The sequence below is a fragment of the Mytilus edulis genome, chromosome 4 (assembly GCF_963676685.1).
Source record: "Mytilus edulis chromosome 4, xbMytEdul2.2, whole genome shotgun sequence".
Taxonomy (NCBI): Eukaryota; Metazoa; Mollusca; class Bivalvia; order Mytilida; family Mytilidae; genus Mytilus; species Mytilus edulis.
Genome location: NC_092347.1, coordinates 69,303,113 through 69,320,250, shown reverse-complemented (window position 1 = coordinate 69,320,250; position 17,138 = coordinate 69,303,113). Strand labels below are relative to the sequence as shown.

The following is a 17,138-nucleotide window of genomic DNA, read 5'->3' as shown; positions in this document are numbered from 1 at the left end:
TATCGTTTAATCAGGTTGAAGTTCGAAACAAATGTAGTGTTTGTACTAACAAACGATGATCGACAAACTGTAGATGCATTGTTAGCGAGTGCATATATATAGTTCGTCTAAGTTTATGTAAACTTTGCAAGCGTATGTTTAAAAAATTGATTAAAACATGTCCGCGCTTAGCCGTTTGCATCGTATGTGTTAGAAAGAAATGCACTCATAATTTGAAGGATTTATTATTCGTTCAACTTTAATCAAAGGTACATTTTTAGTTCACCAGTTTGAACGCCAACACTTGTGTTTAGCTTGACGTTTCGGTAAAAAAAAAACCAACAGCATATTGCACAGGGCATACAGAATGTTACTTTTAAAAACAGTAAAAATACATTTTAGAAATCCAAATTTTACAGTGTTCATAAAAGTTGTAGATCAACAATATTACAATTGTAGCCTCTGGTTGAGGTCAATACGATGTTATATGGACCTATAGAGAAACATACCGACTCGATCGTCGAACTTCGTCCTTAGTAAATATGTTTCTTTAGTATCGACTTCATAGGGGTGATCTCATGCGCTATGGGAGAGTAAGCAGATCCTGCTCCACATGTAGAACCCGTCAAGTCTCATATAAGTGCTTACCCGGTGACAAGTCTAAATCGGCAGGCCACATTCGAGGAAAAGAGGACGAGATTGTTGTTACAACAATTGGAACCATATCCGTCAACAGATATTCCTCAATGGTCAACCCATTTGTGATGTTGTTTGTAAAATTTTGAAGGGATGATTTCAACTTCATCTATTGGAACCCTTGGTTCAATAGCTTTATTGTAAATAGTAATCCTCTATCATGAGAGGAAATGTAAGCTCTATAATATCGTTTCAACTTGGAGATATATACCGTCCTTCGGCAGGTGCTGTGGGAATTTTGATATATAAAATTGGAAAGTTAACAATTGGGAAGCTGAAAATAATGGAAAGTTAACAAATGGGAAGCTGAAATCATCTCTTTTATCGTAACATTTTGTTCACAATCGACTTAAATTATCAATCTAGGTGTAAGTTGAGATATGAAACAGACGTAGCTGTATCTGCTGTATCCTTTTTCCTTGTTCGATGGATAGATGCGTATAACATAGGCAACACACTTTGATTTGTTTAGTGAGAGGACATCATCTTTATTGCGAAACGAAAAGGTAATGGTCGGATAATGCTAGCATAATCTTTTAAAATACTGTTTAATTAAAACATCATTTGGACTATAGTCAAATGCAAAGTTAGTTGCAAAGTAGACACAGGTCATTTAAACTTTGTTATATTTTATAAGTGCAGAAAACAATATGTGTCCAACTCTGATACTGTTACATTTACTCTCATCATAGCTTTATGTAATTGTTGTCTGAAATGGAGGTCCATCCTAAGACCTTATCTATATATCTAACTTCATTTGTTTTATCTGTATATTTCCAATTTGTGTTCACCTGAATCCGTGATCTCGTTCCTATTATCTTTTTTTTCACGTTCTCTTTCTTTTTTCATCATTTCTTCATGCACGTTCGTGTTTCTATAGTTTCACTTTTTTTCCTTAAAATTCTAATTCTCTCTTTTTGTTTTGGTATTTCATGGGACCAGCGCTAAAAGTTATCGATAACAATTTTCATCAATTGAAAAACTCTTCAACATGTTGCCAAAGTCATAATAACTTATTTGTTCAATCGTTACGACTCAATACAAAGTTGTCAAAGATAACGAACAGTCAGGTATCTTCAAAAAAGAGTTCACTCCCGGCTGAACATGTATGAAATATCTGCGACTGGACGTCGAGCAACAAACGATCAATCATGGCAATCAAAAAAGTAAAAAATTCTGCATTCCATTTGGTCAACTGATTACAGTTGCTTTCAAATGAAAATTCACAAATATATTTTGAAAGTTTGCACAAAGAATATCGATCTTAAACTATTACAGGAATGGCTGTCTGATATATCAAAGATAATACGTAAGCGAAACTATACGGATAGTAATAAAACACAGACAACTTATTTCATCATTTTGGGTCTGTTATTTATTAGGTCTATGTGTTAACTGACCTTAATTTTATTTTTCGAGTTAGTATAAATAGGGTAACAGCAAAAAATAAAACAAAAACAAAAACAACATACACGTGCGTTGAACGTCTGTTTAATTGTACCATGTTGCTAAACATATTCAAATATTAAAATGACCTTAATTGATCAACAAACAAAATAGCATTTCAAACAATGTAGAAATCGTAGAGCAACGGAATATAATTATTCGGGTTACAAGTAATTTCATGTCATGTAATTCACGGTATAATTCAAACACACTTGTTCGCTGATTTATGTATCTCTTTTAACTAATTGATCAAAGATTATACTTTAAGATACCGTTTGCCGAGACCCAAGCGGACCCAGGCCGAAGAACCTGCTGGAAGTTGATAAGCAGGGACAAGCCTCCGGAAGTTTGAGAGATATCGAGAATGTCATAAAATTCCTGTCATTGAATACTCATCATCAACAACATTTTTTAGATTCAAAATAAATCTATTTAGAATCTAATGACGGTCATTGGCTTAATTTGGAGTAAACATCCAAACCAGTTACCTTAAAGTATGATTAAAGGGAGCCGTGAATAACCTTCAATAATTACCGAAGCAGTATGCGTTGTCTTTCATTGAGGTGAAAACAAGATGGATCAATCGCAGAAAAGTGATCTTGACTTCTTTCGTAAAATGTTTTCATCTGAAATTGAACCTAGCAGAGCGATGGCTTTTGCATTTGATGTAGCAACGTTACTAGATCTTACAAGTATTTAAAGCTTGCCTCTCTATGCAATATGTAACTATTAAACGGTGGCCAGATTGTCTGACTTAAATTGCGCAAAAAAGAAAAGATGAACGGAAAAAATGGGCTGCTGAAATTAACCATGAAAAAAAAGCACTTCAAGGAAGTTTAATTGAATTCGACGAATGTTTAACAAAGAAATTGATATGTAATAAATTTTAACGATAGACTGTAAATACAAAAAGAAATTCTTTCTTTTCTATAGAATACGGGAAAACTCATCATATATAATTTCGTCATTATGCTCTGGATACTCGTTTGGGCATAAACAGTTTTTGTCCAGCTACCGTAAAATTTCACAAATGTTGACAAAGTTATTGATATCTTAAAACTAAGTATGTATATAAAACAACACAATGAACCTGCATGTAAATAGTTATAATATTGGCACCATTGACGAAATTTACGATCAAAATAGCTCGATTTCGCGACACAAATGTCAATGGCTCGACAAAAAATGAAAACCACATATCGAATTTTAGCTCATAATGAATTGCTAAATAAACAAAAATACAGGAGAGAGTATAGAATTAACGGTAGATTTCGAATATGACAGAAATAATATGATACTAATTTTCGTTACTTTTATTCGCATTTACAAGCCATTGAAGAAAGACTTAAAAGGTTTATGTACTGTTTACCAATTCTTTTTTTTAATTTATATGATTTTTTTTTACCAAATTCAAGTGTACGCCCGGGCGTTTTGACGTAAACGTAGCTACGCGCATGATAGTGACAGTGCAGTATTTTACTTTAAGTACTAGTACTGTTTAAGTCGACACTAAGGACCATCTTGACCTTGTTTTACGGTATTAATGATTCTTTTATTGTTAAAGACCCTCCATCAACTATCAAGATGAAGAACAGTAAAACAAACTTTGGCCATTGAGCATTTGTATTTTTTCTATGCATTGACTTTGTGTGATATAAGGTCATGTGCACGTTTACTTCATACTCTTTTATTTTCTGTTTAAGGGTCTGAAAACGACTTCATGCAAGTTTAACCCTTCAATGTAAAAGGTCATATGGCAATACATTGACGTTTTTTTAAAGATGATTTGATACCAGGAAATTGGTGGTCTTACTTTGATTTAAACCATGTCAGCTATCTAGATTTATCTACAAAAAAGAGCCAGTTTTGTATGTTTTTGATATCAAGTTCAATTCTCCATGCAGAAACGACAATTTTTGTCATGTCCAGTAGCATTGTATATTCTTAAAATATTTTCTCGTACAATGTCTGGACATCGGTGGACATACAACATTGCAAAATCACACTTTACAAATGAAATTCAACACTCTGTAGACTATAGTTATAAAATAGGACAATAAATGAACAAAAGACAAACCCGGGACACAGAAGTACAAACAATAGACCATCAACTCTGAAAACTAAAAGTATAATAGAAACATGGATGACTCATGGAGCACGAAAAAATGCAGGGGCGACATCAGAGAGTGACGAGAACTTGCTTCTTGCAAGACACTTTCCATGAAAACAATTCAGGTTGATATGAATTAAGACAATCTTGTTTCAGTTTTTTTTTTTTTTGAAATTTCCACTATGAGGCATTTGCCTCATTTGCCTCAAAGTAGTTACGGCCCTGGTGTTTAACTACTAAGGCATTGACCATAATGTTCTCGTACGATCGGCCGGGAGACGTTAAAAAAATGACCCAACAGCTGATTCAGCCGGTAACGAATTTACGATGTCATAAAAGATGAAAGGGAACTTCCTCTGCTCAATGAAGCCCCTAAATAAATGTAAATAGTTCAAGTTTTATTCAAAATTGTCGAAAGTAAAGTTTCATATGTGTTCTCGTACGAATACTGAATAACAGACGGACGGCCACACGAAAAAAAAAATTACTGAAACGGTTCACTTTCGGTAAAAAAAAATCCGGAAAATGACAGATATATCATCGTATCATGATATCACTGTTAAAACTGTAAACTTGTGTTGTTTATAATATAAATTCAAGTTCTTCGTGTACATATTGTCAATATTTCATTTTATTACTTCAAAAAAAAAAATCCCCTGCCTCATAGGTAGTTACGGCCCTGGGAAGGGTAAACAGATCCTGCTCCACGTGTGGCACCCGTCGTATTACTTATGTGATAACAAATCCGGTAAATAGTCTAATTCGGTAGGTCACATTCATGAAAGGGAAGGGGATTGTAGTTACGTCGTAAGGAACATATCCGATATCATTTGTGAAACGATTATTCCATAACTGTCAACCAACTCGTGATGGCGTCCGTAAAATTTACGAAGGGATGATTTCAACTTCACCATTTGGAACTCTTGGTTTAATAGCTTCCTTGTGAGCAGCAACATAGCGAACAAAATTGATCCTCTACTTAAATTCACATTTGAGGTATCTAGTTCTAGTATGACCTATTTAGATACCGAAGTGTACAAAGGTGAAAGATTCCATAATAATAACATCCTTGATGTTAAATCACATATTAAAAAAACTGAAACGTATCAATATTTACCAATCACTAGTGCACATCCGAAACACACATTCACAAGTATTACAGTGTGTGAATCTATACGTCATATTAGAAATAATAGAGACATCAATGAGTTAGATAGACATTTAACTAACTTACAAGATAAGTTAGTTGAAAGAGGATACTGTAAAAATAAAACAGAGAATGTTATTAGAAACGTTAAAAATACCACAAGCAGAAAAATAACCTTATTGAAGGCCGATAGGACAACGGATTTCCCACTCACTTTCATTACTAAATATAATCCAATGGTTAAAAACCTTAGTAAGGTTATAAGAAAACATTTGAGCAATCTGCAAAAAGACAAACAATGTAGTGAAATCTTCACCCAGGTGCCTATCATAGCGTATAAACGTAACAAAAATATCAAAGAATACCTTGCTAAATCAAAGAAATAGTTGGGAGACTTTTGAAAAGGGACCCATGCTTTAATAGTATAAGCAAAAAATCCCGAAACACTGTTAGTTATTATTTTAACTGTGGAGGTTAAAAGTATGATATTTTCGCTAATATAAACAAACACGTCTGTTCAGCCATAACTTTTAATAACAACTCAAAGAGCCCACGGCGACGTCACTGAAGTCGCCAACGTCGCCAATGGTAATGTACAAAGATCTACAAACTTAGGAACGTCGTAATCCCGCGGTAATCTCGACATACTGGGGGCCGCAAAAAGTGCAAATTATCTTAAATTTAACATTAACTGTCCATATTTGTAAATAAATCAAATTAAAAAAGTCTCTATCTCCATGAATGAACTGAATTGAATTAACTAAGTTTTTGTTCACATGAATGAAAAATTTGAATTAACTTTGAAAGTCCTTTTGAAAATTGTTAACTAGTCTTCCTCATCATGTTCGTCTATGATTGGTAATTCGTACGCTTCCGTATCTTCTTCCGGACCTTGGCACTTGCTAATCGTCTAGATTGAGTACTTCTGTGTGTTGTGTTTAGAGAGGTTTTTATATCGTGTTCCTCTGGTTTGTTCGAAACAAGAATGCTTAATATGTTGGTACATATCAATGCGTGTTCGCTTTTGTCCCTTATTGAACCGGAAAGTAAGAAACCTAACTTTGACTTTACGGCGGTTGGACCATTTCCTCTTACGACTTCATTCTCGACTAAGTCCCAGTAGTAGTCTGCTCCGATTAATAACGATATTTCGAAAGACTCTTCCTGTGTTACTGGATGTGCTAACTTAAGTCCCCGTAAATAATTCAGTCCTCTGTTGATGTGGCGAATATTGTTCTGCAAAGGTACGGCAATCATTGGTACAATTAGAACGTGTATCGGTATTTTCTGTCCTGCATTTGATTCTACGAACACTGTTGATTTATCTAAATGTCGTACGTTTTTGTTTCTATCTCCAAATGACGATAATTGTAGAATTTCAATTCCCTCTGTATGTAAATTAAGTTTTCTTGCTAAATCTTCGGTCACAAATGATCGCTGTGATCCCTCGTCAAAAAGTATATGAGTATCTATACATAAGTTGTCTGACCATACTGGTGCGACGGCAGTTTTCAAAAGTACATGCGTGCGTACGTCATTTGACGAGGAGTGTAGAATTGTAGTGTCCTCTCCTTTCTGATTTGTATCATTTACAATATTTACAGATGTCTGATTCAAATTTGGTGAGTTCTGCAAATGTCCATTGCTAATAGGAGAATTCGTATTCTGTGGGCTGTCATTTGCATTTTGCTGGATATGTCTGCTGGTGTCATTATCATGGACAATGTTGCTGTTAAATGGGTTATCGGTACACAGACTTGTGTGATGTCTTTTATTGCAAATGCGGCAAAACTGATTTGAATAACATTCGTGTATACGGTGTGTACCTAGACAGTTGAAACACAATTGTTCGCGTTTTACAATATCCATGCGTGTTTCTAGATCAGATACATTCGTGCAATGCGCTGGTGCGTGTAAATCGTGACAGAATACACAAGGTTTATATTGCAAATTCTGGTGTGTATGTCTCCTATCTAGAGTTTGGTTTGGTGGTTTTATCCATTTTGTCCCGGTAAAGAAAGACGATGCACTTGGTAAATTGTTAGAAGTTTCAGTGTCTTGTCCCGCGTCAATTATGTTTATTTCATTGCAAATACTTTTCCGGAGGTCTCGTAATAACCAGTTTTCTGTTCCATGTTCACGGGCAAGGTTCTTTTTAATTTCTCCCGGTAACTTACTCAAAATGATTGGCACAAGTAATGTTCCATAAGAATCTTGTGATTGGCCTAAAGATTCTAGCCCTCTTACGTAAGTTTCCATTTGATCATAAAAGTGTCTCAAACTGACAAGATTATTTCTTGGCGGTGTAATTTCTAATAAAGCTTGCATGTACGCTTGTGTAATTTTGTGTGTTTGCCCGAATCTCTCCTTCAACAAAATAATGGCGTCTGCGTAGTTTGCATTAGTAAGCGCAAAACCTGCTATGGTGCGTAATGCTTCATTCTGTAATTGTGCTTTGAGGTAATTAAATTTCTGGACATCGGTCAATGAAGGGTTTAAATGTATAGCGCATTCATACGAATCCCAGAAAGTTTGCCACTCTAATATGTTCCCTGTGAATATCGGAAGTGTGAGTTTGGGTAAGTAATGATTCTGACTGCTTGCGGATGTATACGGATTTATATTAGTACTCACTGTGTTACTAGCTTGAGAGAACGGATTTTGGAACGGCTGCGTGCATGAATTTTCTGTGAGGTTTGCTGTGACGAACGGTTGATGTTCAACATTTAGTATTTGTGATGAAGTTTCGCTCTGACGTGACTGTGATGTGGTATGCGTATCTTGAAAAAAATTTCGTAAGTGTCTGATTTTTGTTTCTAAATTGATACAATACTCATCTGAGTCTAGGATTTCATCTTCTATATCTTCTGCTTCCGTTAGGTTAAGTATCTGTTCGTTCAAGTTGTTCAATAACTTTTGCTTCTGAATAAGGTTGTCAAATGTTGCGGTTAATTCTTCTGGATCGAAATCTATATCATGCTTCGCTGCATCTATCTTTCGAATGAGTTTTGTAACAGCACTTCTGTTCCCGGATCGTATCGACTTGAGCTTCTTTAAATCCATTGGTCACGGTACCATAAATGTGGAGGTTAAAAGTATGATATTTTCGCTAATATAAACAAACACGTCTGTTCAGCCATAACTTTTAATAACAACTCAAAGAGCCCACGGCGACGTCACTGAAGTCGCCAACGTCGCCAATGGTAATGTACAAAGATCTACAAACTTAGGAACGTCGTAATCCCGCGGTAATCTCGACAATAGGCAACACACTTTCATTAAATGAAATTTTAAAAAAATGATGTAAAGTCTTGAGATTTATTACGTATGTTGGTTGAAGGAACCGCATTTAATTATAAACAGTGCATTTTCTGAAGGAATCTACATGGAATTTTTCTATTTTGTATTTTAGCCAGAAAAAAAACGTACGGTGACCCTATCTTTTCTTTTTATATTCTCAAAGCACTGTCTGAAAGCTATCTTTTCCTAACTTATTTTAGAATTCTATCATTTTGTTTAGTTTCCAATAAAAAAATCTGTTTTTTTCCTGTTTTATCCATACAAAATGTGTCATTTTGTCACAACCTGTAGCTTGAGAAAATGCACGATGACCTATCATTTTTATTATAATTTTGAACATATATCGATAGATACTATCATTTTTATTTTAGTCTCCCATACCACCTTAAACATATGAACATTAAACGGACTTCGTTACTAGTATATAGACAGTAGTGAGCTTATATATACATGTATGGTGAAATATGTATAGATCCAAAATACTGTAACGATTTCGCCCCTTTAAACCGAGTGGTAAGTTAAATTGAATAAGGAGGCTCGATCGAACATAATTTGCATGGATCCTTTGAGTTGGTATATGGTTGAAATAATAACTAAGTCAGGTATAAAGTTCAGATGCATTTTATATAACATCTATATAATCAAATATTTACAAATTGATCATAAAAACATACATTTATATTTATAAACAATTTGCCGTAATCATCTCATAAAGGTTTCTCTCTGCTAAAGTGAAAGTAGATTTCCAGAAAACCTCTCTCGTCGTATTTATAGAAAGTTGACTAAGTGGAACGACAGCTGACGGGACTTTCCCGTAGGTCGAAGGTCGTCTTCTTCTTCTTCAAAACAAACAATTGCCATGTGTAAGAAGGTTTAGTTTTCTTAAAACATTCAAAACCTTCACACTAAATTATAAGGACATCAAGACAGCATAAATTCCGACTGCTCTTGCAGGCGGTGAGATTAAATCTAAAGTTCGTTTCGTCAACCTTCTATTTATAATTTTCCGGTCAATGGATCGACCAATCAAAACGTTTGTTATGTTCACAGGCAATCTCGTGTTGCAGACCGCCAATACACAAATAAATATGGCTTCTCTTGTAAATAAATTATGGCACTGCTGGTATTTAGACGATTACGGCTAAAACACAAGTTATTACATTAAGAAAATAAATAAGCAAATAAGGTAAACACATTATCGCATCATGTATCATTGAAATACATGCCAACCAACCGTGAATATTCTGTACGAGGTGACATTCCATCGTAAAAATAGCGTTGCGAAAACGTAAACAAAAACAGCTGACTCATAAAATTACTACTATAGAATATGGAGAACACGAGTACTATTAATTTAATAATACGATCACTAAATCGTAACACAGCCCCCTAACCACTAGGCGTTTGTCCTCAAATGCACAGAAACTATCTATACATTAATTAAATTAATCCACTAATTGGCTCAAAACTTGAAAACAAAATCGAATAACTCATAAGACAACAACTGTCTAACAAGTTACAATATACATTTAACCGAAAACTCATGTATTCACCTAGAATTATTTAGGTAACACACATATAAATATATAACACAATGTTCATTTCTTCCAATAAATGTTCTAGGCTGACTGCATGTTCAACATCTTCTTCTGTACCGCAAGCTCCACATATTTAATTAAACCAAACAGGAACATTTTCTCCTAGATATGGCTTCAACCTGTCTTGGTGCACCACCTTAGGTTTCATCTTTGGTCCCTTCTGTATTCTATATATAACATCATTGAGTCTATTTACAACAATATATGGGCCTTCCCAATTATTTTGTAACTTAGGACACAATCCCTTGACACGACGAGGATTATGTAACCACACGGGATCTCCTACATCAAATGTTTGCATCTTAGTTCCAACATCATAATTTCTTTTCATTCTGTCACTTGACAGTTTTAATTTATTTCGTGCAAACTTATGAATTACCTCCATCTTTTGGGATAATTCATAGGCATAAACAGTTTTTAAAGGCAAAGGTGACTTTTCAGTCTCTGGTCTACCCAGAATTAAGTCCACTGGAAGATTAACTTCTTTTCCAAATAACATAGAACATGGAGATGTACCCAAACTCTCATGTTCTGATGACCGATAGGCCAACATCAATAAATAAATATATTCGTCCCAATCTCTCTGGTGTTTGCTTACAAAAGCAGATAACATCGTCTCAATGGTTGAATTAGACTTTTCAACCATACCATCCGATTTAGGTCGGAATGGTGTTGTACGGGTTTTATGGATACCCAAAATAATACACATCTCTTTAAACACATTAGATTCAAAATTAGACCCTTGGTCTGAGTGGATTGAAAGAGGAACCCCAAAAATGGTTACTATTCTTTCAACAAATTTCCTAGCTACTGTCACTGCTTCAGTGTCTGGAATTGGTATAGCTTCCGTCCATTTTGAAAAATAATCCTGAACTACCATTAGATAGCGATTATTATTGACACTTATGGGTAAAGGTCCTAGAATGTCAATAGCCATTCTTTCCCAAGGAGCACCCACAAGATACTGCTTCATTGGGGCCTTAGGTTTTTTACAAGGTGCTTTCTTAGAAGCACAAATATCACATTTGGTACACCAAAATTTAACATCCTGTCTCATTTTATACCAAAAATATCTCTGTTTAATTTTTGATAGAGTCTTTCTAACACCAAGATGACCACCGGTCACTGTGTTATGTACTTGGTTCAACACTAACCTTTTAAAATTAGCTGGAAGAACAATATGTAGATCATAATGTTTTCCATTATAGCTTTCCCACTTTCTATATAAGATTCCATTGACAAGAATTAAAGAATTTAATCTTGACCAATAAAATTTAACTTCAGGACTCATATGGGATACATCTGCCCATATGGGTTTAACTTCATCTATTTTCCATTGGATAATTATACTGATTGCATCATCAGATAATTGAGATTCTGAAACATTTTCAAAATTTATCTCTTTAACTGGGTCGTCCTTCTCATTTTGACTGCAACCATAATCCTTAGATCTTGTACAGACTCTTACTATCTCAGACTGAACAGGGAGTACATCAGGGTTTACATCTGGACCCTTACTTCTAAATTCATTATGAATTACATGACTTTTTACTTTGTGGCAAGTTTCGTCACTTGTCATGTTTGGCCAATCTTCATTTTTACAGCTAATACTAGTTGTTGTAACTGATTGTTTGACACTAACATCTTGAACATTTCTGCAAGATTCACTAATAGTGGCATTATCACTACATTTTTCAACCGTTAAAACGTTTTTATGAGTTGGAACCAATTCATAATTAATTTCTGCTCTAGCACAGTGAGGACATTCTTTGTTATAGCAAGGACGTCTACTTAGGGCGTCTGCATTATTGTGGGACCTTCCAGCTCTGTGCTCAATTTTAAAATCATATGATGCCAGGACCTCGAACCAACGAGCTAACTGACCTTCTGGATTCTTAAAATTGAACAACCACCTTAATGCACCATGGTCACTTCTAACCTTGAAGTATTTACCATATAAATAATGGTGAAAATGTTTAATAGAGGCTACTACAGCTAGTAGTTCTCTTCTCGTAACACAATATTTTCTCTCAGATCTACTGAAAGTTTTACTAAAGTAACAAATTACTTTTTCTACTCCATCCTGGAGTTGGGATAGTACTGCTCCCATACCATCATTACTCGCATCGGTATCCAAAATAAATAAATCCTCCCTGGTAGGGTAGGCTAAAATAGGTGCACTAATTAAAGTAGTCTTTAATTCTTCAAAAGATTGTTGACATTCTTCTGTCCAGACAAACTTTTGGTTTTTCTCAGTAACCTTATACAAAGGTTTAGCTTTATCAGCATATTTCAAAATAAATTTTCTATAATAGGATGTTAATCCTAGAAAACTTCTCACATCTTTTATACTCTTGGGCACTGGCCAGTCCTTAACTGACTGAACTTTATTAGGGTCAGTAGCTACTCCACTTTCGCTAACAATGTGACCTAAAAATTTAACTTCTTTCTTAAGAAAGTTACACTTCTTGGGATTCAGCTTTAAATTAGCTGCTTTTAATCTTTGAAAAACTTCTTTCAAGTTTTTCATATGTTCCTCAAATGATTTTGAGAAAACAATTATATCATCTAAATAAACTAAACAAATTTTCCAGGTCAAACCTGATAAAACTGTCTCCATCAATTGTTCAAATACAGGGGCACTATTACATAGACCCATTGGCATTCTCTTGAACTGCCAGAGACCACCCCCTGGAAAGGAAAAGGCTGTTTTTGGTCTATCTTCTTTGGCTACCGGAATCTGATAATATCCTGACTTCAAATCGACGGTTGAGAAGAACTTGGAGCCCGACAAGGAGTCTATAGTGTCATCTATTCGGGGCAAGGGGTAGGATGGGCGTAAAACCAATAAATTTACGGCGCGAAAATCAATACAGAATCGCCAACTACCATCTGACTTCTTCACGAGAACTATATTGGAGTTCCAGGGACTTGTAGAAGGTTCTATAATATCTTGCTTAACCATTTTCTGAATCTCAGCTTCAGCATCCTTCATTCTAGCTAGGGGTATTCGTCTGGGTCGCTGACGTACTGGAGGGTTATTTCCAGTATTTATGGTATGTTCAACTAAATCAGTTAAACCAATGTCCTCAGAGGACTTTGAGAATATGTCACTATATTCTATTAAAAGGTCTCTAAATTTCTCCTTTTGATCTTTATCAAGATTAGCTTGATTAGACTCAAATACTTCATGTAAATAATCAGGTAATTGTCTCCCCTTATTTACTATAGTTTGGCCACCAGCCACACTATTTACAAACTCAGAAGTTTGAATATTTTCTTCGTCTACTTTATTGCAGGTTGCAATAATTGTACCCTTATATAAAGTGCAGGCCTCTTTATTTAAATTTATTATCCTCAAAGGAATGTTATACATCTCTGGATGTACAATTGATCTTGCCACCAATAAACCATTTTTCTCCATAAACTTTTCATTAGGTTCTATTAAACCAGCTAAACCTCTAAAAATAGGCTCATCTGACTCCCCAGAAACAATCATTTCTGAGTTAGGAGGCACATCTACTGTCTCTTGCATAGCCACTCTATAACAAGTTTTAGCACTGCTTGCATAATGATAACATTGAATTATCTCCCCTTTAATCTTCAACTTATTTTGACTTAACAAGACATCACAGTCATGAGTTACAAGAAAATCCATTCCAATGATACCTTCATTGAAAATATCAGCCACTAACACATTGTGGTGATAAATATAATTTCCAAGACAAATTTCAACATCAATTTGTCCTATAAATGGTGCACTATCACCAGTAGCAGTAATTAAATTAATATTTACAGGATTAATTTTTGGGAGTAATGAGGGATTTATTTCATCAATAAATTTCTTACTTAAAATAGTAACATTTGCTCCAGTATCCACAAGAAAAGCTAAACATTTATCATTAATTTTAGCTCTAACAAATAGTCCCTCATTATTTGCCAAAGATTCATTAATCTTTATCGACTTGGGCCATTCTGTCCCGGCCTGGCTCCGACCCCTGAGTCCGACCTCAACTGGTTTCCCTGTTGATAATTATTCTGATTCTGACCAAAATTATTATTTCTCTGGTTAAAATTTCTATTCCCCAGGCCAAAATTCTTATTCTGGTTATTATATCCTCTCTGACCATTTTGATAGTTCCTCTGTTGGTTACCTCCCCCTTGGCTCCTAATTTGGTTTTGGGACATACCCTTTATATTTCTGGACAATGAGATCATTTCTCTTTTAAAATCACTCAATTCATTTTTTAAGGATTTTAAATCTTCCCCCTTGTCATCATTCAACTCTGTATTAAATTTAGCATTAGTCTGAACTGAATCTGCCTGTCTAACCATCCTCCCTTTTTGTCTCTCTGCTAACTTTAACGTCTCTAGCCTAACAGCTAGTGTTTCTGCTTCATGTATGGATTTAGGGTTAGATTCCCTAAGTCTTAGTCTTAAATCAGCATCTTGTAAAGCATCTATAAAATGTTCTAGTGCTAATACACTAGTTATTGTGGATTGGGCACTTGGATAAGCTTGCCTAGTCAATTTCTTAATTGACTGAGCTAACTCAGGTAAACTTTCTTCTTTACCTCTCATACGGGTCTGAAGTTTTGCCCTAAATAGTTCTGATTTCTCAGCTGAACCATATCTATTGTCCAAAACTTTTACTAAGCTATTATAATCTTTCCTAGATTCCTTATCTAGTTCATTTAAAAGAGCTCTTGCTCCCCCTTTTAAACTACCAGCCAAATATAATGATTTGGTTGCATAATTCCAACCGTTTATTTCAGCTAAAATTTCAAATTGAGCTAAATATTCATCTAAATCTTCATCTCCCTCATACAACTGTGGCTTCATGGTTACATTATTAGACTTGGGTAAATGGGTATGGGAATTGGTCAATCTTGGAACCTTGGGTCTATCCAGTACAGCATAGTTTTGATTTATATTATACATTTTATCTTTATTAAATGAATAAATATGATCTGTGTTTTGTTGTTGTTTTTCTGTATTTTGACTTGTCTGATTAGCTTCATCAGGAACTGCTTGCCCATCACCTTTAGATTTGTTTTCAGTATTTACTATGTCACTCATCATGCTCATGTGATCATTGTGATTTACTAAATCTTTATTTTGTTCAATAGTTTTATAATTGGTAGAAATATTTCTCTTGTTTTCATATACAGCATCTTCAATTTTGCTTATGCGGTCTTTAATACAAGAAATTTCCTCTTGAAAATCTCTTTTTATCTGATTTACAGCAATGATAACTTCTTTTTGACAATTAGAAAACTCATGGGTTATCTCCCCAAACTGGTTATGAAATAAACTTTTAAGGTTTCTTAATTCATTCATAAATAAGTTTTGCTCTTTGTCATGGCTTATTGTCTGCTCTGCATAGTCAACACTATCAACCTTCTGTTCATTTAAAGGAATGGTAATTTCCCCATCATTTTCCTCTTGGAAAGAATGATTTACATCTATAATTACTTCTCTAGAATCATCCATATTGTACTAAAATTTTAATAATTCTTACTATAAAAATTTAGTGAAATCAGGTAAATATACTAAAGCTTCTTTAGTATAATTTATAAATTATTTATTTCAACCACCAAATTCAAAGTTAATAGGATCCCACTTCTGACACCAATGTAACGATTTCGCCCCTTTAAACCGAGTGGTAAGTTAAATTGAATAAGGAGGCTCGATCGAACATAATTTGCATGGATCCTTTGAGTTGGTATATGGTTGAAATAATAACTAAGTCAGGTATAAAGTTCAGATGCATTTTATATAACATCTATATAATCAAATATTTACAAATTGGTCATAAAAACATACATTTATATTTATAAACAATTTGCCGTAATCATCTCATAAAGGTTTCTCTCTGCTAAAGTGAAAGTAGATTTCCAGAAAACCTCTCTCGTCGTATTTATAGAAAGTTGACTAAGTGGAACGACAGCTGACGGGACTTTCCCGTAGGTCGAAGGTCGTCTTCTTCTTCTTCAAAACAAACAATTGCCATGTGTAAGAAGGTTTAGTTTTCTTAAAACATTCAAAACCTTCACACTAAATTATAAGGACATCAAGACAGCATAAATTCCGACTGCTCTTGCAGGCGGTGAGATTAAATCTAAAGTTCGTTTCGTCAACCTTCTATTTATAATTTTCCGGTCAATGGATCGACCAATCAAAACGTTTGTTATGTTCACAGGCAATCTCGTGTTGCAGACCGCCAATACACAAATAAATATGGCTTCTCTTGTAAATAAATTATGGCACTGCTGGTATTTAGACGATTACGGCTAAAACACAAGTTATTACATTAAGAAAATAAATAAGCAAATAAGGTAAACACATTATCGCATCATGTATCATTGAAATACATGCCAACCAACCGTGAATATTCTGTACGAGGTGACATTCCATCGTAAAAATAGCGTTGCGAAAACGTAAACAAAAACAGCTGACTCATAAAATTACTACTATAGAATATGGAGAACACGAGTACTATTAATTTAATAATACGATCACTAAATCGTAACAATACACAGAACAGGGGGGGGGGGGGGGGGGTGTCATGATTCAGTGATTCCCTACATAATAAACCAATTTTTTCCCACAAAAGGGGTGGCCCGGGCCCCCAGGCACCCCCTTGATCTGTCTATGGGACCCAACATGAAAAATAAGAAACCATTATTATAGCAAAACAATTTACGAAAAAGAAATACGACTAATATGAACCAATGACTGATCATGACTTCACATACGGCAAAATTGCGGGTACTTTATTCATTAGCTAAATCACGTGACCTATATTAAATCCGCCCTTTGTGCGAGTTATCTCCCTTTTATTTACTAAAAAAACTCACAT

General features: G+C 34.7%; 1 protein-coding gene across 1 annotated transcript; it reads right to left on the bottom strand.

Annotated features, from left to right (window-relative positions):
* Window positions 1–6,227: 6,227 nt before the first annotated feature.
* On the bottom strand, window positions 6,228–8,441 carry LOC139521498 (uncharacterized). The gene has a single exon (XM_071314971.1). The coding sequence runs from the start codon at window positions 8,439–8,441 to the stop codon at window positions 6,228–6,230; it is 2,214 nt and encodes a 737-aa protein (XP_071171072.1).
* Between the last annotated feature and the right edge of the window lie 8,697 nt (window positions 8,442–17,138).